The sequence below is a fragment of the Brachyistius frenatus genome, unplaced genomic scaffold (assembly GCF_029030835.1).
Source record: "Brachyistius frenatus isolate BFR_SWC_R1_liver_20210118 unplaced genomic scaffold, ASM2903083v1 Contig_3, whole genome shotgun sequence".
Classification (NCBI taxonomy): domain Eukaryota; kingdom Metazoa; phylum Chordata; class Actinopteri; family Embiotocidae; genus Brachyistius; species Brachyistius frenatus.
Window position 1 is genome coordinate 123,123 of NW_027210602.1, and position 24,048 is coordinate 147,170.

General features: G+C 45.0%; 1 protein-coding gene across 2 annotated transcripts; it reads right to left on the minus strand.

Annotated features, from left to right (window-relative positions):
* Window positions 1-367: 367 nt before the first annotated feature.
* ogdhb (oxoglutarate dehydrogenase b) lies at window positions 368-22,748 on the minus strand. 2 transcript variants are annotated; one of them, XM_069701105.1, is made up of 23 exons: window positions 22,650-22,748; window positions 20,888-21,333; window positions 17,696-17,884; window positions 16,976-17,069; window positions 12,264-12,379; window positions 10,120-10,274; window positions 9,863-10,009; window positions 9,100-9,190; window positions 8,110-8,289; window positions 7,899-8,027; window positions 7,077-7,256; window positions 6,804-6,956; window positions 5,830-5,932; window positions 5,455-5,583; window positions 5,198-5,348; window positions 4,734-4,861; window positions 4,429-4,607; window positions 3,941-4,012; window positions 3,378-3,503; window positions 3,221-3,293; window positions 2,957-3,120; window positions 2,715-2,869; window positions 368-1,705 (listed from the first exon to the last, which is right to left on the minus strand). In XM_069701105.1, exons 2-23 carry the CDS (start codon window positions 21,110-21,112, stop codon window positions 1,585-1,587), a joined length of 3,060 nt encoding a protein of 1,019 aa, XP_069557206.1. In that variant the 5' UTR covers window positions 21,113-21,333; window positions 22,650-22,748; the 3' UTR covers window positions 368-1,584. The 2 variants fall into 2 exon arrangements, with proteins under 2 accessions (XP_069557206.1, XP_069557215.1); XM_069701114.1 differs by having other exon boundaries at window positions 22,658-22,742.
* Between the last annotated feature and the right edge of the window lie 1,300 nt (window positions 22,749-24,048).

Genomic DNA, 24,048 nt, shown 5'->3' on the forward strand with positions numbered 1-24,048 from the left:
GAGGCAAAACTGAGGGCAGAGAAACGACCGGAGATACTCGAGTCAGTCGAGTAAATCAAACGGAATCTTTTTTTTTAATTTTTACTGAATTTTATGTCTTTTTTGAATTAACCGAGTGACACACGCTGTACAAGTTGCACCTTACTGCTGATTCATAATGATCAATAACTTCCTGTACTCCTTTTTAATCATGTTTTCTGACACGTTTTTTTTTTCTTTTTTGCACAAGTGCCTCAAATATTCTGTAAGGCTAAAAAAATAAAACCTCCATCATCCTGTTCAACAGTCTTTATTTGTTGAAAACATGCATCTGCATATGAAAATAAATACTTCTTTCAAATCCTGAGACGCTGAGCTGAATTTTTGTAAACGTCTCCAGCTGCAGGCATTTTCTTTTACTGTTCAAATCAAAGTGAAATTTCAAGTCATTCGTTAGATTTGGCACAAACGGACGTTGACGGCGAGCGGGCCGAGCAGGAGGAAATAAATGATAAAGAATTAAAGCGGAATGTGAAAATAAATGGAAAGGTGTTGTTTAAACGTGCAGATTAACAAGCCTGCGTCAGTTAACGCGGATTAAAGTGCAGACATGCGTTGAGCCTGTTTGTTTCAAGGCTTCAACTGACAGAAATCGTGCACAAAAATAATCTCAATTTAATTTAAATCTCATTCAGACGTCTCTGCTCAGTCTGAATATTTAAAATCATCACCAGTAAACGGCAGTTTTTGATCAACGTGGTCTCCATTGCGCTGATCAGCTGAAACACGTTCATTAAAAATCAGGTTTAAAAGTATGACATCTTGGTGACATTATAAAACCACTCGGTACTCTAGATATGAAGCTACAGACAGCAGGCGCAGCTTAAAGACTGGAGAAAGACAGCGAGCTCGCCTGGTCCTGTCTAAGCACCTCCTTTAACGCTCCTTAAAATCCTGGCAAGAAATAATCCTGCACATCAAACCGCTGAAAAACCCATAAACTGACATTCTATTCCTGTTTGATAAGTTTTGTTCCCTTTGCACCGAGATGCGATAGCGGTTTCCCCTTATTTTCAGTCTTTGTGCTAAACTAAGCTAAATAAATGACATCGGAGCAGCATCATTCTCAAGCAAAGTGTATTTATCAAAATCTTTTTCTTTACATAATTACTTTCTCTTGATGGTCTCATTCCAAACCACAGATCAATAATCAGGTCAAATATTAGAATGCTTGATTGACAGGTGATTGGTAACTTCTGGATGTGGAGAACACCTAATTCAGACAAAGAGCAAATATTCAGCAAATAAAACTTAAAAAAATATGAACTCTTAAAAATTAATTCCGTATAAATTCGTACATTCAAAGCAGATATTTTTTTTTCTCCAACAGCGTCCGTCACTGTGAACACGAGGTCGTCATGGTACCGGTGTTAAAAGTCATTGTGCGTTTTTGTTTTGAGATTTCGCCTCCGAGCAGGTCTGACATGTAAATACACTGGAGGGAGAAACACATCGGTGCAGGACGCCCTGGAGCTCGGCGGCGAGCCGGTGGCGTCCTCGAGAGGTCAAAGACAAAGACGAGCGGCCGAAGACGAAGACGAGCGGTCAGCATTTCCCCGAGAAGGCGTCCAGGTCGAACGCCGTGTCCAGTAGACGCTGCAGCTCAGAGAGGTGGGTGTGTTTGTTTCCTGTCGCTGGAGCTGCTGCAGACTCACGACCGGCATACCTACACACACACACACACACACACACACACACACACACACACACACACACACACACACACACACACACACACACACACACACACACACACACACACACACAGAAAGTTACGTAATGAAATCTTATTTGTGGTAAAACTAACATAATATGTTTGTTTTGTTTTTTAGCTGGAAGTGACCATATTTGGACAAGCTGGGGAGGAGCGAGGGGTGAATCTGACTGCAAATGCCCCGCCCACCCATCCTACAAACCTGTCAATCAAACCAGACAAGCCCCCAAACGTACCGCTTTTTGAGGCCTAATATCTAATGATTACTGGAGTTATTTTAAAAAGGACACTGAATCTATCTAAACATTTACTGACTTTGTATTTCAGGAGAGCAGTTGGAAGACACTATTAGAGACAGCCCCTTGTGGCCCTCAATGGTAATGCACTTTTTAGACCTGGAAACCACGAACGTTATTATACACAGTTTTTGTTGCCACATTTAAAGGCGTATAAGGAGAATAAAGTGTTTATCTCAACATTCGCCCCCCTTTTTTTGGGACTAAAAACACTTAAAGCCTTTCTTTGGACTCTTTCAGTGAAAACATGGTGCCGCACACATTGATAGAAAGAGTCAGTTCTTCTGTAGACGACAGAAAAGATAAAACAAAACTAGGGTGCGCAGATCTTCCTCTTCCATGTTGCACCAACATTTTTCGACAGGAGCCCAGAGGAGACAAACCAAACACTGGCTCCAGAGAAGGACTTTGTTCACAAGTTTCAAGATTCTCCGACATGATTGGAAGTGAACGGTGAGGGGAGATGGTTGTTCGTTAGTCGCAATCTGCCACCTCACCACCAGATGGCACTAAATCCCGCAAACGGCTCCTTTGAAATAAGCTAAGGAATAACGGAAATTTCCTTGGACCCAGGCGTCCGACTTGGTAAAGCTCGTCCGGCGGACCGACAGAACCGCCCCCCCCCCGAATGCTCGGCGTATAAAGTCGACCTCCATAGAACGTACCAGACGGGGCGCGTGCGCCTGACGGTGGTGCGGATGCGGGGCTTGACGTAGTCGTAGTAACCCTGGTTCTTGTGCTCCTCCTGACACCAAACCAGATCAGCGTTCGGGTAGCGATCCGTCTCCTCTTTCACCAGATCGAAGGGGAACGGCGACAGCTGCAGAGAGAACCAGATATTAACCGGGTCGTTAGCTCGTCCCACAGCGTGACTCGGGTGCAGCGAAAACACCGTCGTCGCCCCCACCTGTTCGATGCGGACCACCGCCACGGCGTCATCCGCGCCTCTGTTCTTGCGTTCGCGGATCAGCTCGTAGTAAATCTTCCCGGAGCAGAAGATGACTCTCTTCACCGCCTGCGGGCCGGAAGCCGCCGGGCCGTCGTCGGGGATCAGACGCCTGAAGTGAGTCCCTGCGGGGTCGGAGGAAGAGAAACTTAAAAAAAAAAAAAACATCCCGCGGGAACTACTACGTATCCTTGGCCTGCTGCAGTTTTCTCCGTCAGTCCTCACCCGGCAGCATGTCGTCGAAGCTGGACTTGGCCTCCGGGTGGCGCAGCAGCGACTTCGGCGTGAACACGATCAGCTGCAGGGGAAGGGAGCAGGTTGAGCGACAGGAGTTTTAATCTCGAAGGCGGAGCGGAGGAGGCTCGCGTTGCGCGTCGCTCACCGGCTTCCTGAAGGGCTGCAGGATCTGTCGGCGCAGGACGTGGAAGTAGTTCGCCGGAGTCGAGCAGTTGACCACGATCCAGTTACAGTCGTACAGCTGACGCATGGCGAGGTCCTCCGACAGTTTCTGACCGACGGGGAAAAAAAACACACAAGGCGCGTCGGCAAACATGTAAATGAATGGAGTCGGGACATGTTTTTAGGAAAGGCTGAGACTTCGTTAGATGACCTGATGGCGAAATACAAGAAATAAGACGTTTCATTTCAACTATTTCAATCTTAAGATATGATTTTCCCACCTTTAAAAAAAAAAAGAAAAAATGTGGCTGAATTGTGAAGCTGTTGATGGTCCAAGTGGAAATAAATACTAAGAGCTTTGAATTATGGAAAAATACCAGTTTTAACCCTTGGTGCTGTAACATCCATCCATCTGTCCAACCATCCATCCATCGATCGAGCCATCCATCCATCCATCCGTCTGTCCAACCATCCATACGTCTGTTCAACTGTGCATCCATCCATCCATCCATCCATCCATCCATCCATCCGTCCATACAAACTCACCGGGAAAACATCCGAGTCGTCGTTGCACATCTGCAGGAACCTCTCAGGCCGGGCGGACGAGTGCTCTGGACCCTGAGAGGAGGACGTAAAGAAAAACAATCACGAACTGAAGAGGTATTTATATTCAACAGAGATCTTCGGTTTACTCTTTTCTGCAGCGCTCTCTAGTGCTTAAAAGCCGGTATTTACAATTTGTACGTGTGAAATAAGTCGCTCGTTTACGAAAATTCGGAGGTTAGTATAATACTAACACAGGTCTGATGAATTTGAGCAGCTTATAAGGTACAAACATGTAAAATTAGAGGTTCAAACGGGATATATTTGTTTTGTGATTAATACAAAATATCTTCCAGCTATATGTACAAAAAAAAGTCCCCAAAAAATTACGTTAAAAACATGCCAACATTTGTTTTTCATTTATTTCTGTCCAAATAAATGATGTATTCTATTCTGATGGCATTAATGAATCCGGGTCGCTCGGTTCGTACCATCCCCTCCATGCCGTGAGGAAGCAGCAGCACGATGCCGTTCTGCCGGACCCACTTGGCCTGACCCGGGCTGATGAACTGATCGATGATGCACTGAGCCGTGTTGTGGAAGTCTCCGAACTGGGCCTCCCACAGGACCAGCGCGTTGGGGCTGGCCATGGCGAAGCCCAACTCAAAACCTACGGACACAGATTCAGCGGAATTATTCTCCCTTTAAGGATTTATTATCTGGTGAAGACGGTTCGTCCGCCGCTGTCCTTGTCCGAGGACGCTGATGTCGTTCGGTGTGTTTTCCCGCCGCTCACCCAGGACTCCGTACTCGGACAGAGAGCTGTTGCAGACGGTGTACGGAGCTTGATCGGGAGAGACGAAGTCCATCGGGACGCAGACCCTCTTGTCGACGTTCTGGTCGTGGAGAACGTGGTGTCGATGGCTGAGCAAGACAAGAAAAAAAAAAAAAAAGACATTTTATTGACTGAGAATTTTATGACATAAGTTGAATGGGAGTCTCTGGTGCCGGAGGCTTTTTGGAGCCGAGCTCTAGTGGCACTCGGTGGTATTGCAGCTAAAGGCGCTTCAGCATCGGCCTCATTTTTGAGACCTGGAAGCTACGAACACTTTTATATACAGTCTGTGGGGTAAACGCCAAGACTACTGACGAAACATTTACATAACCAAAACGATGACACAAAAACCTTCGATTCGATTATGAAATTTGCTCGTTTCAATTCAAAGTTTTTCTGAAAATATTACCAAAACAAAACCTCACCTGAAGGTGCCTCTCTCCACGTCCTGCCCGCTGAGACGTACGTGGATTCCCTCTTTGAGCAGGGATCCGAAGGCCATGTACTCCCCGAGCGCCCAGTCGCACTCTCGCTGGCTCACCATGTTCGCACGGTTCTTCAAGATGCGACGCAAACCTGTGACGCGAAACACACGAGCAGAGACAGACTTGGGGTTTAGAAGGAGCCCGGCAGATCGACCAGAGGATGTTCATCACGGAGAGGAAGAGAACGGACAGCGGACCTCCATGGATGGTGAAGTTCTCCACCGGGACGGAGGCGGCGATGTTCCCGATGTGGCCGAGCTCCTCTTCGCTGATGCCGGTCGAAGGGCAGCTCATAGTTTTAGGCTGACCCTCCAGAGTGAAAAAATCTGCAGACGTAGAAAATCATCAGAGCTGCAGCTAAAGGTTTTTCATTTTATTCTCCAACAGCCCAACAAAGAACGCCTTGTTTTGTTTTACCGACTGTCTGAAACCCAAATATGTTCAGTTTAATATATATATTAAAAAAAAAAAGACCAATAATTCTCCAATCTGAAAAATGTTTGGCTCCGTTGCTTGAAAAACGACTAAAAAGAGAAATTGAATTTAAGCGACCGATTCGTCCCACTTCTTACCGGGCCACGGCGAGTCGAGCCAGTGTTTGATGTGAAGGATCTTCTCATCTTTGGAGCGAGTGTACGCTTCCTCGCAGATTTTGTCGTACCTGACGATTTCCTCCTGAAACGAGACGGGAATATCGAAACAAGAACGAGACGTTCGCAGAGTCTCTCGTCTGTCGCTGCGTTCATATGGGGTCGTGTTTACCGCGTACGCGAGGAGAGCCCGTATGAATGGCGGCCTCTTGTGGTATTCACGACATCAGAACTCAAACTTTGCTATGCTGCTCGTGGTTATAAGTAGCAGATCTATCTGGCCAGATTATGGACTGTATATAAAAGTGGACGTAGCCGCCGGGTCTGAAAAATGAGGCCATAAGCTGCAATACCACCGAGTGCCACTAGAGGTCGGCTCCAAAAAGCCTACGGCTCCGTAGACTCCCATTCAACTTCTCTCATAAAATTATAAGTCAATAAAATGTCTCCTCCAGTTATCTCGGTGTTGTTCGCTAAAGTCACTCCTTCTTATTAGTTTTCTGGCGCTCCATCTGAAAATAATGCGTCAGCATTTTTTTTTTTTTTTTGGGGGGGGTCTGTTTGATTGACAGGCCTGTGGTGCAGTCAAGTTACAGCTAACGGTGGGCGGCACGTAGTTTCATCAGGTTTCCAATCAGATCATAGATCCACCGCTCGCGCCTCCCACAGCTCGTCCAAATATGGTCACTTCCTGCTCCAAACCTCAAACCGCGCCGAACTAGCGAGATGGAGACGGACAAAATCCAAATTCGAGGCTTCATAACGAACGTTCAGAAACCAACGGGTGACGTCACTGCTGGCTGCCGGGTGGTCCAGACTCATGTAAGATATGGAGTGAAGACTTCGAAGGAATTTGGCCAATGAAGCCGATTGTGATAGAACAGGAAGTCGCACATCGTTGTCTACAACGTGCACGGTTCGTGAACAGACATCTACGGAGCGACCGGCCGCTTCACCTTGTAATCTTGTGTCGTGATGACTCCCTCCGCGATGGCTTTTTCTGCAAACTTCTGCAGGACTCCTTTCTGCTTCTTGATCTGCTTGTACATGAGCGGCTGCGTGAACATGGGCTCATCCATCTCGTTGTGGCCGTTACGCCTGTAACACACCTGAAAAGTGGAGTGGAAAACGTTTAGGCTACGATTTTCCGTCAAACCGTTTTCTTACACTCATGTCATTCAAAAAAAAAAAAAAAAAAAAAGTCGTAAAATCTACTGAAACGTGCTCACCAGGTCTACGACGACGTCTTTATGAAACGTGTTCCTCCACTCGGCTGCGACGTTGCACACGTACATCACAGCCTCCGGATCGTCGGCGTTCACGTGAAAGATGGGAGCGTTGACCACTCGAGCGACGTCCGTGGGGTACGGAGACGAACGGGCCATCCGGGGGTCCGTGGTGAAACCGATCTGTGACAAGAGACAATAATGCACGTCAGTAATAATCAGGAAGTTACCAGCTGTTCTATCCAACGAGTGATGAAGAAGAGGTTTTTCGGAGCCAGCCCCTAGTGGCCCTCCGTGGTATTTGCACATTTAGGCACTTCCGCATTGGCTTCACTTTTCACATCTGGAAACTGCGAAACATTTGAACATTAATGTCCGTGGTCTGCAGCGTTGAGTTTCTTCACAATGGGCGGATTTCTGCTCTTCCTCAAAGCTGAGTTACATCAGCTGGCAGTGGTTGTTTGTTAATGGGGTCAGCTGATTTGTTTTTAAAGTTATAAGGGAGTTGAAGCAGGATGGAGACTGGATAAGCAGGAGGGAATTTTAGCTAACAACACCATAATAACTGGTGGAAAACATTTATAGATTTTGTATTTGATGAGAGAAGTTGAATGGGAGTCAATGGAGCCAGAGGCTTTTTTTTTTTGGGAGCCAACCCCTAGTGGCACCCGGTGGTATCGCAGTTTAAGGCACTTCTGCACTGGCCTCCCTTTTTAGACCTGGAAGCTACGAACACTTTTACACACAGTCAATGAAAACACGAAAACTGGGTCCGTTACAAACTAATATTGCCGATTAATCAGTTTGATTGATTAAACTGCTCACCTGGTTGTTGACCACCACGTGTATGGTGCCGTGGGTGGTGTAGGACGGCAGGTCGGACAGGTGGAACGTCTCGTACACGATACCTTGGCCTGCGAACGCGGCGTCGCCGTGGAGCAGGATGGACATCACCTGCCAAAGCGAGTCGTCAGGTTACGAACACGTCTGGAAAACATCTAATAAAAAAAAATTAAAAGAAGCCGACTCAGCGTACCCTCTTCCCCTCCGTGTCTCCGCAGTAGAACTGCTCGGCCTTGGTCTTCCCCTGCACCACCGGGTCCACGGCCTCCAGGTGGGACGGGTTGGCCACGAGGGACAGGGTGATCAACCGGTTGCTGACCCGGTTCATCCTCTTGTGGTACATCCCCAGGTGATACTTCACATCTCCAGAGCCCTGAGAGCGGGAAGTAAAGAGTCGAAGAAACGACGAAGCTTCAGCTGGAGCTAAACAATCAGTCAACCGTTTGATCAAATATTAAATCGACAGTAATTTTGACAGCTTGCTGAACATTTAAATCTTTTATCAAGGAAAATACTGAACATTTAAACATGATAGTTAATTGATTATCTCCCTTTTATCATTATATATTTAAATTCTTTGAGTTTTGGCCTGGTCGTCAGTCAGAACAATTGAGACAAAATAAAAACTATGTGAAGGCTACAGCTTAGCTTAGCAGAAATGGCTGGAAACTTGGGGAAGGAGCTAGCATGAGATCAAAAAACCTCCCACTAACACCTTACTGTTCAAACCCTGTAATTTATTTAATCTGAGCACAGACAAGAATCTAACAGTGACAAGTGGTGGCTTTTAAAGGGGTTTATGTGCAAGAACTACAGTATTTCTGGGCTGGCCAGAACACAGATTGAAAAAACAAAAAATACTGTATGAGATGATAATTAGTGAGTTTTAGAGATACTGGCTGGTGTATTTTTGTTTTGTTTGCACAGAGCCAGTTGATCCGTTACCACTTCGTTTCTAGTTTCTGTGCTAAGCTATGATAACTGGCTAATACCTGTAGCTTTATTATAATTATTCAACACATTTTATAGCTAATTAAAACACGTAACCTTTGGCGCCGACGATATTCTGACCTTTTACAGGCCAAATAATTGATTTCTCCAAAACGTAACTAATACAAACTGTACATAATTTGTTAAAGGTTAAATGCAGATTTGCACAGATTTCTGTAGTTAATATTCAAACCTCGTCTGCAGCCTCCAACTTGGAGTCGAACTGGCAGAAGATCTGCTCGAGCTCCTTCCGGATCACGTTCGCCAGAACATTCAGGCGTCCTCTGAGGAGACACGATGAGGAGACAAAGACAAATCAGTGAGGCGCAGGATACCTCAGGCAAGACCCTCTTCACTATCGAATATTAATCCGTATGGATAGAAAGTAAAATGTTTGTGTTGAATGCGACTTTACATTTAATTAAAATGCAATATATTTAACACACAATTTATATATTCAGACTTTTATTTTGGACACGCAAGAAGGTACATAGAGGAAACAAAACAGACAAGATAAAACCTGAAAAATTCATCATTAAAAACAGCTCGTATGTCGACGAGATCTGCAGTGTTTTCAAAATCAGTGATTATAAAACTACTCTTTAACTCGCTTAAAAAGTAATTGTATTATTGTTATTGTTTATTATTAGCCGATTAATAGTCGATGCGTTCAAAGCCTTTTTAGAACATTGTAGTAGTTATTAAAATAAAGAAAATTTATCAGTGCGTGCGACTTTCATTCTTCCTTATTTCCCCTGTTTTTACCGGTGCCTGGTTGTAATGCGTCGGTCCCGTCAGCAGGTGGCAATAATGCGCCTGAAAGCTCTTTGCCAGCCAGACAGTTGATTAACACGATTAGTTAAGAGCGCTTTAGGAATCTCATTTTTGCTTCTCTAGCAAGGGCAGGAGGAAGCACAAAAGAATAGAAAAGTCAACACGATGCGCGGACTCGGTACCTGTGAGACATCCCCATGATCACGCTCTCCACTCCGCTCAGGCTGGACTTGTCGATGATGGTCTTGAGGGCCGGGATGAGCGACTCGCAGCCCTCCAGGCCGAAGCGCTTCTCCGAAGACCACTTCTTCTGGAGGAACTCCTCAAACCTGCGAACAGTCGGTGGCGCTGCTGCGTCATCACATTGTGGCTCAGAACACAGTACAGCCTCAGAGGAAACCTCCGGCTGCTCTGCACGCCCTCCCAGATAAACACGGACCTGGTGGATCGGATCATTCGGGCCAGCAGCGTCCTCTTCTCCTCCAGAGTGAACCGCATGATTCCCGGAGTCTCAAACTTCTGTCTGATCCACTGGCACTGCTCCACGTCGTTAATGAACATGAACTCGACCCCGATGTGCTGACAGTAAGCCACCTGGAAGATGATGAAGAGGAGGGAGAGGTCAGTACGTGTCGAACAGAGCGTCCTGTTCGAACCTAGGTTTTTTTTTTGTTACACGGGTTTTATACATTTCATTACAATTCATTTTAGTACATTTCAAAAGTGTAAGTCACAAAAACACGTTTTCTATCTTCGGAACATCACCAAATGTGGAGCACACCAAAATGACGCTCTGTAATTATTTATTTTTTCCAAGTGAGGAAATAAAACGTTCAGTTTTTTTTTGGATCCGTTCCGTTTACCCTGTTGTACTATTCTTCTGGATTACTCATCTAAAATGAGACTTTTTCAATTTCAGTCACATCAGATCACTGCAAATATTTCAGAATAAAAGCTTAGTTAAGAAATAAAGGGTTTATGTCTACTGAAAAAAACCTTAAGGGCTTTTAATTTGAAATGGATGCAGGAAGTGTTTTAGTTTTCTATTAATGTGTGCAGCAGTATCTTCAACGGGGCAAACGGGAGCAGATCAAAATGAGGCTTCGAGTTGACATCGTGAATCCATTAATACTCCCTAAACACCCCACATGTAGTGTTTATTACAGTGGTTCTTAACCTTATTGGAGGTACTGAACCCTGCGAGCTTCATCAGTGCATTCACCGAACCCTTCGTAATTGGAAAACTGACAAAGCTGACAAAAACGGCCGACATTGCTCGTGTGAACCGGGCTATACTGCGTGTGTCTTACTGCGGTCAAGTGAGCCGTCAGCCGCTGATACTCGGTCAAGTGAGCTGCCGCTTGAAAATGTATGTGGGTAATTCGCGGCATTCGCGCCTGAAAGGGGGCGGGGCTTATCTCCATGCCTTCTCTCCTTAAAAACAGTACCGTTTCCTTCATCCACCATTGAACTAACCACTAGTTGTTTTATACTTGTGTCTGGGTTCATAATATTATCCGTAGTCACACAACTGCGTCTGAATGACGGCCGCTTCCAGCGTCATTCGCGCTGCCTGACGGAAATTGGCGTCATTCGCAACCATTCGCGTCTGTGCATTGACTTTACATGTAAACTACCTCGCAGTGTGTGTCTGCCGAGGGGTTCGGCAGACACACACTGCGATCAAGTGAGCCGCCGCTTTAAAAATTAATGACCGCCTATTCCTTAAGGTGCGTTCACACCGAGCGCCCCATTCGGTGTGAATGCAGCGTAAGTTTTAGCTTTCTCCGTGCTTTCTGGGCTATCCAAGCCACCGTACCGTTATGCTGCGTTCACACCGAACGGGGGCGCTCGGTGTGAACGCACCTTAAGGAATAGATGGTCATTAATTTTTAAAGCGGCAGCTCACTTGACCGCGGTGTGTGTCTGCCGAACCCCTAAGAGTGACTCATCGAACCCCTGGGGTTCGATCGAACCCAGGTTAAGAACCACTGGTTTATTAGTTTGAAAAGAGTGAAATAAGGTGTTTTAATGTAAAATTTATTGAAGTTTTATTTATTTAAAACGGAGAGATTGTATTTACATTGGAGGGTCGCCCAAGCAGAGCCTATGCTTGAGAAGTACTGTATTGACGCAGATAAGATTTACACCTGCATAAACATAGCAAACATTTTGCGTTTTAAAACAAAGACGTATTGGCGTGGAAGAAGCCTACATATCGAAATTTGGTACCGAATCACAAGGCCTGTTTCGATACCAGGAAGCGCCGGTGCCATAAAAGTATCAAAGTTCAGTAAACAGCCAGAGTAACCGTTACCGTTCATTTCCATAAGCTGTGCCGTATTTGACCACTGGTGGTGCTGTGGAGATGTTTATTTGTAAGACCGTTCCCGTTTTATTTGTTTTCCTCTGATGCCATACAATTTCCTGCTACTGGTTTCATGAGAAAGAACCCTCAATGTGTTTCGGTGTGTAAAACTAAATGTAAACATTCGGAGCTTTTGTCCGTTCACAAGAAACCTCCACAACTTTAACAGTGGTTCTTCTATCCTGAAAAGGTGCAACACAGTCGTTTTATTTTACCTCGAGGCGTTGTATGATCTCTCGGAGTGGCAAAGCGCTCTCGTTGCCGCCAACGAAGGTGGTGGTGGGAAGTCGGAACGTTTTGTCCAGGTCACATTTGGCCAGATCGTACAAACCTATTGGGAACACACCGACGTGAGAAACAAGCAGAGGCATGTGAACCAATGGAGAGGTGGGAAACACGAGGAAAGAGAGTAGAAAAAGAAAAAAAGATGAGACCATGAAGGGGGAAAAAAAAAAAAAAAAGACGAAAGATTCAGGACGAATAAAGGAAACACCAGTGAATTGACGATTTCCAGGAATTTGTGATCCCTCCTTTAGTGTTTGAACTCAGCCTTCAGCTGTCTGATCTATTACAAAACACTGCAGACAGACTCCTGACAGGAAGTAAAACATTAAATCCCGGCTATAATTTATCATCATTTCACGAAAAAGCTTTAATAGAGGAACTTTTTTTTGCATCTATTCCCCTGCAGACTTTTTTCTTAATCGTGTCATTAATGATTTAATCCAGAAAAGGTTCAAACAAATTCTTAAAAGTGCTCATTATGATTAATGTGACGTCTGTTGACCAAAGATGGTCTAAAATTCAAGACAGAAAATTGGGTGTCGTCATGGCCTAAATTTTAACACTTGCTTTTTAACCTAGGTTTCCCATAATGCAACCAGCTGTCATTGTGTGTCGTGACTGAGGAGTGCTCCAGTTTGACCTTTGGAGGATTAAAATCGGTCAAGAATCCCATTAAGGAACATTTCAGCATCGAGTTTTATCTCTATTTCCATCCTTTAATTCCGGCGCGAGACCGAAGCTCTCCGACGGCCGCTGCAGAATCAGAAACTGAACTGATTACATTATCAGAACGGCTGAGCTTTCTTTATCAGGACCTTCAGGCTCTGAACAAACCTGCCGAACCAGATCGGGCGATGCCCCGTGGACTTAATCGCTTTCTTTGGGCTTTTGTGTTCGTTGTGAAGTGTGAACTTTCCCTTCGGCTTAACAGTAAAAAATTATCATTTTGCAGGTCTGTAACTTCAATTACAGACATGTTATTTCAAGTCAAGTTTAGCTAAAGTGATGAGTTCATAAGTAACTAAAGAAGTTTTCCTGAAGAGATTGCTCCTGTGAAGACATTTATTTATCACTTATATGTGTGCTATTTAATCGCCGCCTCTATTTTTCTTATTCGTGCCGAATTACATTCATTTTTTGGTCAAATTTGGTTCACAACGATTGACACCTTTTTGAATAAAAACTCCAAATTTTGTGCAACAGAATCCTCCCGTTTCTCTCAGTAAGTCGGTCATTTTCTTGACTTTCTTGGGCTTTTTATGTCTGTTGGCTGACGACGGCTAAAGCTGGAAGCGTTATGTCTTCAGATTTGGTACAAATGTTACCTTGACTAAAATATGAAAAAATTTTGCTGGCCCAATGTCAACTTCACTGTGACATCAAAATGTTGTTCAGAAACCCTTTTCTAGCCATCATTCAGCACCATAACTGAGGAACAGAAGGCAAGATTGTGACTGTATTTTCACATTTGGTTAGACACTGAATTGGTGACACTAATCTTGATGGAATTTCTTCAAATTTGGCACAAGCTTTCACTGATTACATTTTGTGGGTAAAAGGTCACGGTTACCACCTGTCCTCCCATCCCTGTGAACATATTTCAAGAACGCCTCAAGGCAATTTCTTCAAATTTGGTACAAACGTTCACTTGGACTCAGGGATGAACTGATTACATTTTGGTGGTCAAAAGGTCACTGCGAACTCCTGTGCGCCCCTTTCTTGTGTACGTGATGCCATAACTCAGGAACAGAAGGGGAGACTGTGACCGTATCCCACATGTGGTCAGATCCTGAATGTGTGACTCCAATCTAAACTGTGCTGATTGTATAGATCTTCTGTATCGGGGTGAACATACGTGTGAAGCGTCCACCTTTTACAATCTGTAGCTTCTTTTCAGCAACATCCATGTCTAAAGCATCGTCTGCTGCCCTGGCAACAACTTTGCGTTCTATCAGAATCAAATTCAGTGGACAAAATCCTTCAGAAGAAGACTTGACTGGGACCCTACAAACAGCAGGAGTTCTTCAATTGAGTTGATTGCCCATTATAATAAACCACTGACGGGCTGATGGGTGACATTTGATGGTCGGTTCTCCGAGGAGGAGACGTTGTAGAGTGTTTATCTAAAGCTTGTGACGTCCTGGTTGCAATCGAACAGAGATAAGGTGGTGTGGAGGAGCAGAGGGGTGGAGCTGGGGGTCTGTTTGTACATCTGTGGCAGCAGATGAGTGCAGCCCATCTGTGCTGAGGGCAGGAGGTTTCCAATCCAATACGCCCGAGTCAGCTCTCTCTGCGTTACGCAAAAAGAGATCTTTAGACTTTCACCCCCGCCATCCCTCCGTGTGCCGCGTCGCACCCGAAAACAAAAGGAAAAAACACACAACTTGTTTTCTTTGAGGGTGCAGAGCGATCAGATAAGTGTCCGCCTGCGATGTAATCGCAGGAACATTTTAATGAAGTCGGCACAGATAAGCCGGGATAAGTCCCGTTTGAAACCATCAGCTCCTGAGCAAAGGTTGTCAGGGGCCAACACACACACACACACACACACACACACACACACACACACACACACACACACACACACACACACACACACACACACACACACACACACACACACACACACAGTCATTCCAAGCAGCAGGCCAATATCCTGTGTTGGCCATGTGGGGGCTGGGCACCGTTGAAAAATGTTCAGGTTGGTAACTTCAATTTTGATGCCGGTTTCTTAACAATACGTATTTTGATACCAACTTCATAAGATACATTTATAAGAAAAAAAAAACTTACATATTGTGTTTCGAATGTTTAGTTGTAATGCAGTTTAGAGGGGGGAGAGTGTAAACTAGGTTATTTTCTGCAGCTACAATTTACATCTCATGAAAGCTAACGCTGGACCCTACAATTTATCTACCAATGTTCCCTACATGCATGACATAAAAGTTACGGCCAGACACTGCAATTTACGGACGTCCCCCAAACACCTCACCTGGAAATGATTGCCAGACGCTACGATTTACTGATGCTCCCTAAATTCCTGACCTAGAAGCTACCCCGACTCAACAAATTACCGATGTTCCCTCAAACACAGGCTGTCGGTGGACGCTAGCTAGCCGGTTTCGTGCACAGAAGCTACCAGTCACTGCTGCAAAAATATTTGGCCAAAGATTTATTTGAAAAGAGTAAAATACAACGTTCTGATGTGAGATTTACCGAAGTCAAAACCGAGTATTAAAGCAAATCCGTCAGTTGCCATAAAATTTGCAAAATTCTGTACCCAGTTTGAGTCGGCGCTGACGTTTTCCACATCAAGAGATAAAAACCCAAACAGAGAGGACACCTACAACGACTTTCCCTCTTGGTTAATAAAAACCAAAAGGAAATTCCACCGAGCTTTTAATATTAAAGACCAGAGAACCGCCGGATGAAGGCCCCGAGGGTTAAGTTCCCACCGAGAGAGCAACGATTTCTGGCTTTTCAGACTACGCAGACACTTTTTATGACGAGAAAACTCCGACCTATTGTGCGACCTCTGTGAGCCTCAGCGCCGCCGGGACAAAGCAGAACTCGGTGACGCTGAACAATACCAACAATTAACTGTGGAAACATCCTCTTACAGGTCGTAACAATCATTTTGTGTTTGAACTCGGGAGGCCCCACCTTTTCATGAGCAACAGTGACAGTTTGAGCGCACACACGCTTTCCAATAGCAGCTCATGCAGGAGGGAAACGGACTTCTGAATCAGCCAAAGCACACTGTAATAACGACTTATTTGAACTTCAGCTGAGCAACCACAGAGCCTGTTGTCTTATCTCATCTCCTCAGAAACCAGAACTTTCTTTACAAGTACGTCCTGATGAGGGGAGTTTATTTCAGCCCCCAGCAGTTCAAAGTGCTTTACAGAGACATAGAAAATACATCTAAAATAAAAAATATTAAAAACCTCCCCTCGCGTCTGCTCCGCACCGTGTCAGCGGAGCAGAGGCGGAGCTCCGCCCACAGTGAGACACACAGAGGTCAGAGGACAAGAAACACAGCAGAAGCACTCCTCACACTGAGCCGGAAACAAACAGCTGTAATAAATACAATATTTTCAGCTGGACCGCAACAGGGGAGGGCGAAGCTGTAAAGTATTTTTTTTTTTTTTTTTTTTTTTAACTTTTCCAATTAAAAGCCCTCCAGTTTCACACAAGGTCCAGCCATATACTCGGTTCCGACTTGTTTCCCCTTCAGCCATGATGATGGGTCCAGCTGAGCCATGTGGTGTCCCTGGACCTGGAGGCCAGTCAACTCAAAGCAGGAGAAGCATGAACATGTGGGGAGTAAACAAAAGGGGCGGGCGGTCGATGGAGGAGGGGAATCCTCCGAAAGATAAGGATGTGGGTGTGTCATACCAACAAAGAAAATAAAGGAGGGGGGAGGGGGTAGGGGGAGGGGGACGAGGTGGAAAGAAAACAATGCGAAGTTAAAGGTGGGGGGGGGGGGTCATTTGTCTCCGGTGATAATAGAAAGAATTAAAAGATAAAACCAGCGGGACAAACCAAACAGATCAAATATATGATGACTCCAAAAACAAAGGAGAGGAAAAAAAAAGAAAAAAAAAGAAAGACAAATTTTAAAATGATTGTTTCTCCCCACCGATGTTCTGGAAACCGACGGTACACGGGGCGTCGTCGAAGTCCACACAGCTGATGTCCAGAGGGTCCAACTTGGCGATGTGATGCCCTCGTACCTGCGCGCACACACACACACACACACACACACACACACACACACACACACACACACACACACACACACACACACACACACACACACACACACACACACACACACACAGTGCTTTAACAGGTCGGTGTGTGTCGACATGTGTCAGCAGTTCAGTGTCTGTCTGCAAACTGCTGACCGCTTCCTTCAAGATTTACTTGTCGTGCGTCCACGTACAATGCAGATACGGACAAAAGGGAAGCAGCGTTGGACGGAGTGTCATGTCAGGGTGAAAAAAAAAGTCCATGTTAACAGGCCGTTAAACAAACTGACGAAAGTTGTACCGTGATATTTCCTTTTCAGTGGTACGTGAACATTTGGGATTTTACCGCGGACCTGAAACTGAAGCAGAGAAACAAGATTTTGGGGTCAAAACTCTGTAAACGGTCAACAGAGACCCTTGAAACGCTTCAGAAAGTCTAAGACGATGAAGCGACGAGCCGGGCGAGGTGCTCTGAGTGACGTTCAACGTTTCAAGAGGAGGCGGAGCTTCACCGTCCAAGACCGAAGAAGACGCGTCGGATCAGGAGACACCGGGTGGGTTTTCTTTGACGTCGGCGTTGGTTGTGTACGAGCGTGAGTGTAGTTTACCTGGTAAGCCCGGATCAGCGACTGCACCGCCAGATGATCCTTCACCAGCTTCTCCATGTTGGGCTGGGCCTCCACCAGCGCCTGGACACCGGCCAGTCCCTGAAAGGTCCCAGTGAGGGGTGGAGGTCTCTGGTAGGCCGCACCGGGCGGAGCCCCGGCGTTAGCGTTATGGAAAAATACATCCCAGGACTGCAGGGAGGAGAGGAGTTACAGTTAAAACACCACCAAAGTCACACACGTTAAAACAAACAAACAAACAAACAAACACAGTGATCGAGGCAACAACAGGTCAGCAAAAACAGAGTTCTCGGAACTATGATGGTTCTCAGTTCCCGCAGAGTGGACGCAATTTTTTTTTTTTTTTAAAAGCAGGTACTTCCTCCAACAGTTCTTTAAACTATGAAAAAGTTCCTCTGGTCCAAAAGCGCCATGAACATCTGTGCATGGATTACATCTGAAAAACTGGAAACTTCTAACTTTACACTGACGTAATTACAATCCATCCATATGTAGCATTGGCAGAGCAGCAGCAACAGCGACCTCTGTGGCCATAGATGGTAATTACAGGATTCTGGTAACATCAAATTTGGCTTCACAACTGGGTCTACACCACAGACTGTAGATAAAAGTGGGCGGAGCTTCCCGGGCGTGAATGCACAAATGCCTTAAAGTGCAAATTACCACCAAAGGCCACTAGGTGCTGGCTCCAAAAATACTTTTTTGCCGGTCCCACCTTCTTATTACTGTTCTGGTGGTCCATCTGAAAATAATTCAATCATTGATTAGATATTGGGTCTCAAAAAACGGGATGTTTGGGGGGGGGGGGCGTGTATGTTTGATTGCCAGCAAATGGTGCACTCAGGTTCCCGCTATAGGTGGGCGGGGGCATAGTGTCCTCGGCTTCCCAATCAGATCGAGTCAGATCCACCGCTCGCTCCTCCCCAGTTTGTCCAAATACGGACACTTCCTGCTCCAAAATAACAAGATGGCGGCGGCCGAAACGCCGAAACTCGGGCCTTCAAAACCTGCTTGGTCTACACTCAGTACATTAGTCTAGGGTTACGTATGTAACCAACGTTCTTTTCTCTCCTAATTAAAAGTCAGCGTGCCATCAAAATAATTTAGAGTCCGTTTTTTTAAATATATTTTTTTAATGTCTCTTTATGTCTATGGTCGCCAAAGTCTTGGTCGCTCATCCTCTGAGGGCCGTGAACGTGTCAACCAAAACCTCGTCGTAATTCACTTATCGGTTGTGAAGACACTTCAGTGTGAACCGAAGTGGTGCTCCGCCAACTGACACACGGTTGGCCTCAGATGAGCGTTTCTAACCAGAGACGAGAGTAATTGGCTTATTTCGCCGCGAGAAGCTTTTAGAATCAGCTTACAGGTGGAGTGTGACATCGCTTTTTTTTTTTTTACTGCAACGCCATACGGACATTAACTCAGTCGGCTCGTTACCGACAGAAAAAAAGCGACGACGGAAAAATCTTTTTACCTGATAAAACCGGAGAAAAAGATGATAAATTGACTTTAAACCAAACCGACGCTCAGTCTGCAGCCGACGACGACGTCATCATCCTCGCTCTGCACACAGGGTTTGTTTGAACATTTTTTTTTTTTTTTTTTTTACGAGTCCATGAGGGTGAAAGTCTGCGTCCAAACGGTTCCCAGGTTAATCCACGTGATGGCGTTTATCGGATTATTGATTGTAAATCTGAGGTTGGTCTACTTGGCTCAACAAAAAGCAGAGCGTAAAGTTGTGGATGAGCTTGTTGACCCAACTTTTACTCAAAGTTGGTAGTAATTAAAGAGATTGTATTTTTTATAAGCGCGGCCTACTTGTCTTGATTTGATTATAGGTGGAAACCAAGTGGCAGCCAACAGTGATGGTTTGTAAATGAAGCCTCCAGTTTCAATTTCAGCCGTCGCCATCTTGCTTCTTTTTTCTTTTTTTTTAAAGCCAGAAGTGTTATTTTTCTGCTTTCCCGCGCCGTCGAGTCAGTCATTCATGAACTTGTCGTCCCTACACTTTCCCAACGATCAGTTTATCGTCTTCCTCGTTCTTTATACATCCTCATCATTCTGTTACTCTGCCCTTTCAGGAGCCTCCTCCTCCTCCTCTTCATCATCATCACCACCACCACCACCACCACCTCGTCCGTCCGGTTTTCCCCGGAGCCTCAACCAAAGTATTCCATCAGTAATTTCCGCTCTCCGCTCAGCTGATTTGGTGCGAAGACGGGTTTCCCCCCTGGACAGGTCGCCACGCCATCACAGCGGCCACTTCAATGCAATTTGTTGACACTAATTTATGTTCTTATACTTTCATAACTTTTTTTTTTTTGCAGCACTTTCAAAAAGCTGTAATATTTTCTAACGCCCGTCCTGCCGTGCCGCCAACGTGTCCCTCGCTCTTTTGCTCTGCTGCCGTTTTAGTGTTCAAACACGCACGGTCACGCCGAGGAAATGATAGCGGGTATTTGCACAACCTTTACCCCACTACGTGTTGGTCAGGTGTCTGTCAGCCGCTGATGACTCATTTTGAGGGGACGCTCGGGAGAACGTTCGGGAGCTGGACGTCACGGTCGTCTGGTCACGCGCGTATCGGGGGCACAGCTTTTCCCTCAGTTTAGCCTCTAAGGCGGCGCCTCCTCCCGGCAAACACAAAAGCAGCTGCGGAGGGTCGAGACGCCCCGGGAATCGGCGTCCTGTCTTGTCGTCCCATAACCACCGGCGTGACGGTAGTTTTGCGTCCTTTCAATGTAGATTAAAAGACAAGTTTTGAGAGCAAATGTCTCGCGCTGCCATCCAAAATCAAACCAGTGAGAATTACAAAAACGTCGAGTAAATTTATATTGCGTGTCGAACCAAGCGGAGGTCATTTTATTTATTTAAATGCTTCCACCTGCAGCACGACTTTCGCTTTGGTTATTTTTCATGCCGTCGATCCCATCAGCACGCCGATCCCGAGGTGTCCCAAAGAACCAATAGAAACTCCCGTCTCATCCATCAGTGTAAGCCCCGCCCACTACGCCTGACGCAAAACCAAAGAGGTCCCGCAGGTCATAACGTCAGCTCCAAAATCCAACGGTAGCTAACCGGGTCTGTTCTGCATACGCGCGTGAGCCCGGCCCACGAAGACAAACTCAAGTTGTTGTTGTTTTTTTTCCAGCATAAATAGACGTTCGGTACCTTGTGCACATTCTTGGGATTCTCCAGCCACGTGTAGTACATCTCCTCCACATAGTTCAAGCTGGTGCCGTTGAGAAAAGGCTCAGCGGCCACGGAGGAGGTGAGGTGCCTCGCGGGCTGCTGAAACGTCCTGGAGCCCCCCCCGACCGCCGCCGGTCTGGGTCGCGATTGGCTCTGGGCCGTCAGAGGCCGAAGCCTCACAACTGTAGTCCTGAAACGGTGCATGGCTGCAGATCAGCCACAGCTCCTCCACTCCCTTCCTCCCTTCCCCCAACTCCACTTCCTGGAAGAAGACTTGAGGCGGCACTTTCGTGGACGAGGAGACCCTCTGAGCTCCTGAGCAGCGGGCCCCCTTCTCGCTCCTTCAACCGGTTGGGCTGGTTCCTCCACAGATCCGGCTCCTCGTCCTCGTCCTCGTCCTCACCGTCGGCCGGATCCTCTTCAGTCTAAACGTACATATTGGGAATCAGTAACGCTGCCTCGTCATTGTGAGCAAATCTTATCCCATAAACGGACCAAAACCAAATCATTTCAATACTTTCTAAACTTCTGCAGCACGTAGATGTAAATATAGTAAAAACAATGTTTAAAAAATTAAAAAAAAAAAGACCAATAAGTTCCTAACATACCTGGACATGGTCGTTTTTAGCAAACATCACTCAAACGAGAGAAAGTAGGTACTTTGTTGGGATTTCTACGGACTATTTTTCAGCAGCCGATTAATCCCCATTCGATGCTCTAAGTGAGTATTTCAGGCATTACGTCGAAATAAACCGCGGCACACGTGTTTACTGTAATGAAGGGACATACATGTGCAACAGTGCGAGTCACTGACGTGTTTCTGGAGCTGTTACACAAACAACTCATTTATGGTTTCGTGTGTTTTGTTGACATAAAAAATAAAAAAAAGTCTAGCCTTATCTCGTATTAGTAGATAAATGACATGAACACCTTCATTGCTGTAACCTTATCTCAGTTTTCAGTATGTCCACATCATATAATAAATCTCAGTGGCGTACAGTAGGTCCTGAACAGACTAAATATAGCTGGACTCGGTGTAACCATAAAATCCGGGCATTGGACACCCCGAGCCCAACACCGTCAACAAACTTACACCACTAAAGAGAAACATTTTATCAGGACTGCAACCTTAAAGACACACTTATTTTCAATTACCAATTAATTTGCTGATTGTTTTCTCAATTAATTGAGTTATTTGGCCATAAAACAGCAGAAAACAGTGAAACATTTGTTACTGCAGCCCAAAATAATGTCTTTAAATGTCTTGTTTTGTCTGACAAGCAGTCCAAAACCAAAAAAATATATAAACTCTATTGTCAAAGAAAATCACCAAACCCACGTGTGTGTGTACAGAATACACGTTTGGTATTTCTACTTAAAAATTATTATTTAGTTGTCAGAAAGTGATACATTTTTTTTTATCGAAACATAAAAGATTAACAGGATTCAACCGTTAAAATTGAAAGGCTTTGTCGCCACGATGCAGCGGAACAAAAACACGGACGTACGTCCTCATCATTTTGTAGGGGGCTCGAGCTCACCCTTTACAGAGAAAAACAAAAACCCGTAGCCGCACGTGCGGGACTCCCACAAAGCACCGAAACGGTTAAAAAAAAAAACCAAAAAAAAAAAAAAAAAACAGATGTGCCCTCAATCGTTACCCGTCAGCTGAAACTTTTCGACGAACATTAATTAAAAAAATAAATAAATAATAAAAAAAAAACCTAGTTTGTTTCCTCACCTGCAGACCTGTCGGTGCTCGCGCGACTCCCTTCCCGGTTGTTTGTAAGTGTTTTTTTTTTTTTTTTTAACGAGGCGCAAAGCAAACTCAGCAAGAGTGCGGTCCGTCCTGAGCGCGAGAGCGCGGATGGGAGGGCGGTGGGGGGGGAGGGACGCGCGCGCGCGCACGGGGGCACTGTCTAATCACCCTGGTGCTGATTGTGTGCGTCACGTCGGCGGTGACGTCAGCATTGAAAAAGCGCGGTTGAATCCGAAACACTGAAGAGTAGGAAGAAAATATACGTTTCCTTTGGTGTCGTTATCAGCTGTGTTTGAACACAGGTCATTTAAAGTAAAACTAAAACTGCTGAACTTAAATCACTTGTAAAAAAAAAAATAAAAAAAAACCCGCCAACAAGCCGTTGAATTGTATTAAATTATACAACTTTTTATTCAAATCAAACCCGTGCTAATTATTTTTAATGACTTTCCAGTTATGGACATTATCATTTGTCTTCAAAGTGTTCCTGGCAGCGGTGGAAGACGTATTCAAGTCCTTTATTCAAATCAAAGTAGGTTAGTCATACCACACTGTTTAAGTAAAAAAATGCCTGCAAATGCATTTAAAACCTTACAAGTAAATATGCAGTAGATGCTCCCAATAAATCGGATGTTGTTGGAATAATGTTACTGCTGCATTTATGTGCATTTTACCGCTGTAGATATTTTAGGTTGTGCTTATTTGAACTACTCTATGTCCGATTGATTAGTTTAATTTACAACAATGCATTATATCCTAAAAGGATTATCATGTGTTTTGGTGTCTCTCTCCCGATAAAATCCTTCAGTATTAGTGTCCGCCCCTGTTATTGTTCCCAAACAGGCTCCTGTAGGTCTGCGCACTGCTGGCAGTTATTTTTATGTTGTGTTAATGTGTTGATTTTCATGCAAATGAAGTCTTTGTGATACTAAAGAGGCTGGAAATACATCAATACACACTCGCATTCAGAGACTTCTTTATCCCGACAAACTTCTTGAGTTTGGAGCAGCGGTGATACAGGAAGTGACCTATGGAGTGATAAGAGTGGCCAAAAAAAATAAAAATAAGACCATATCCGTAAAAGAATAAGGATATAAATGTGGAGAATAAATCCTGCTATAACTTCATAATCAGCAATATTGTACTTTAAAAACACTCCAAACTTCTGCAAATCACGGCAATAATAGGCCATATATATTCATAATGGCCGAGCACCAGCTAAAATAATTTACAGTGATTCATTGAGACATAAAACCTAAAAATACCAAATAAATGATGAATTGGATTTTTCTTTTAAACAAACAAAAGTTATTTAACCTTCCTTCAGGTTCGAAAAGTGTGTTGAATTGATTTATTCTTCATTAAACACTCACAAATTACG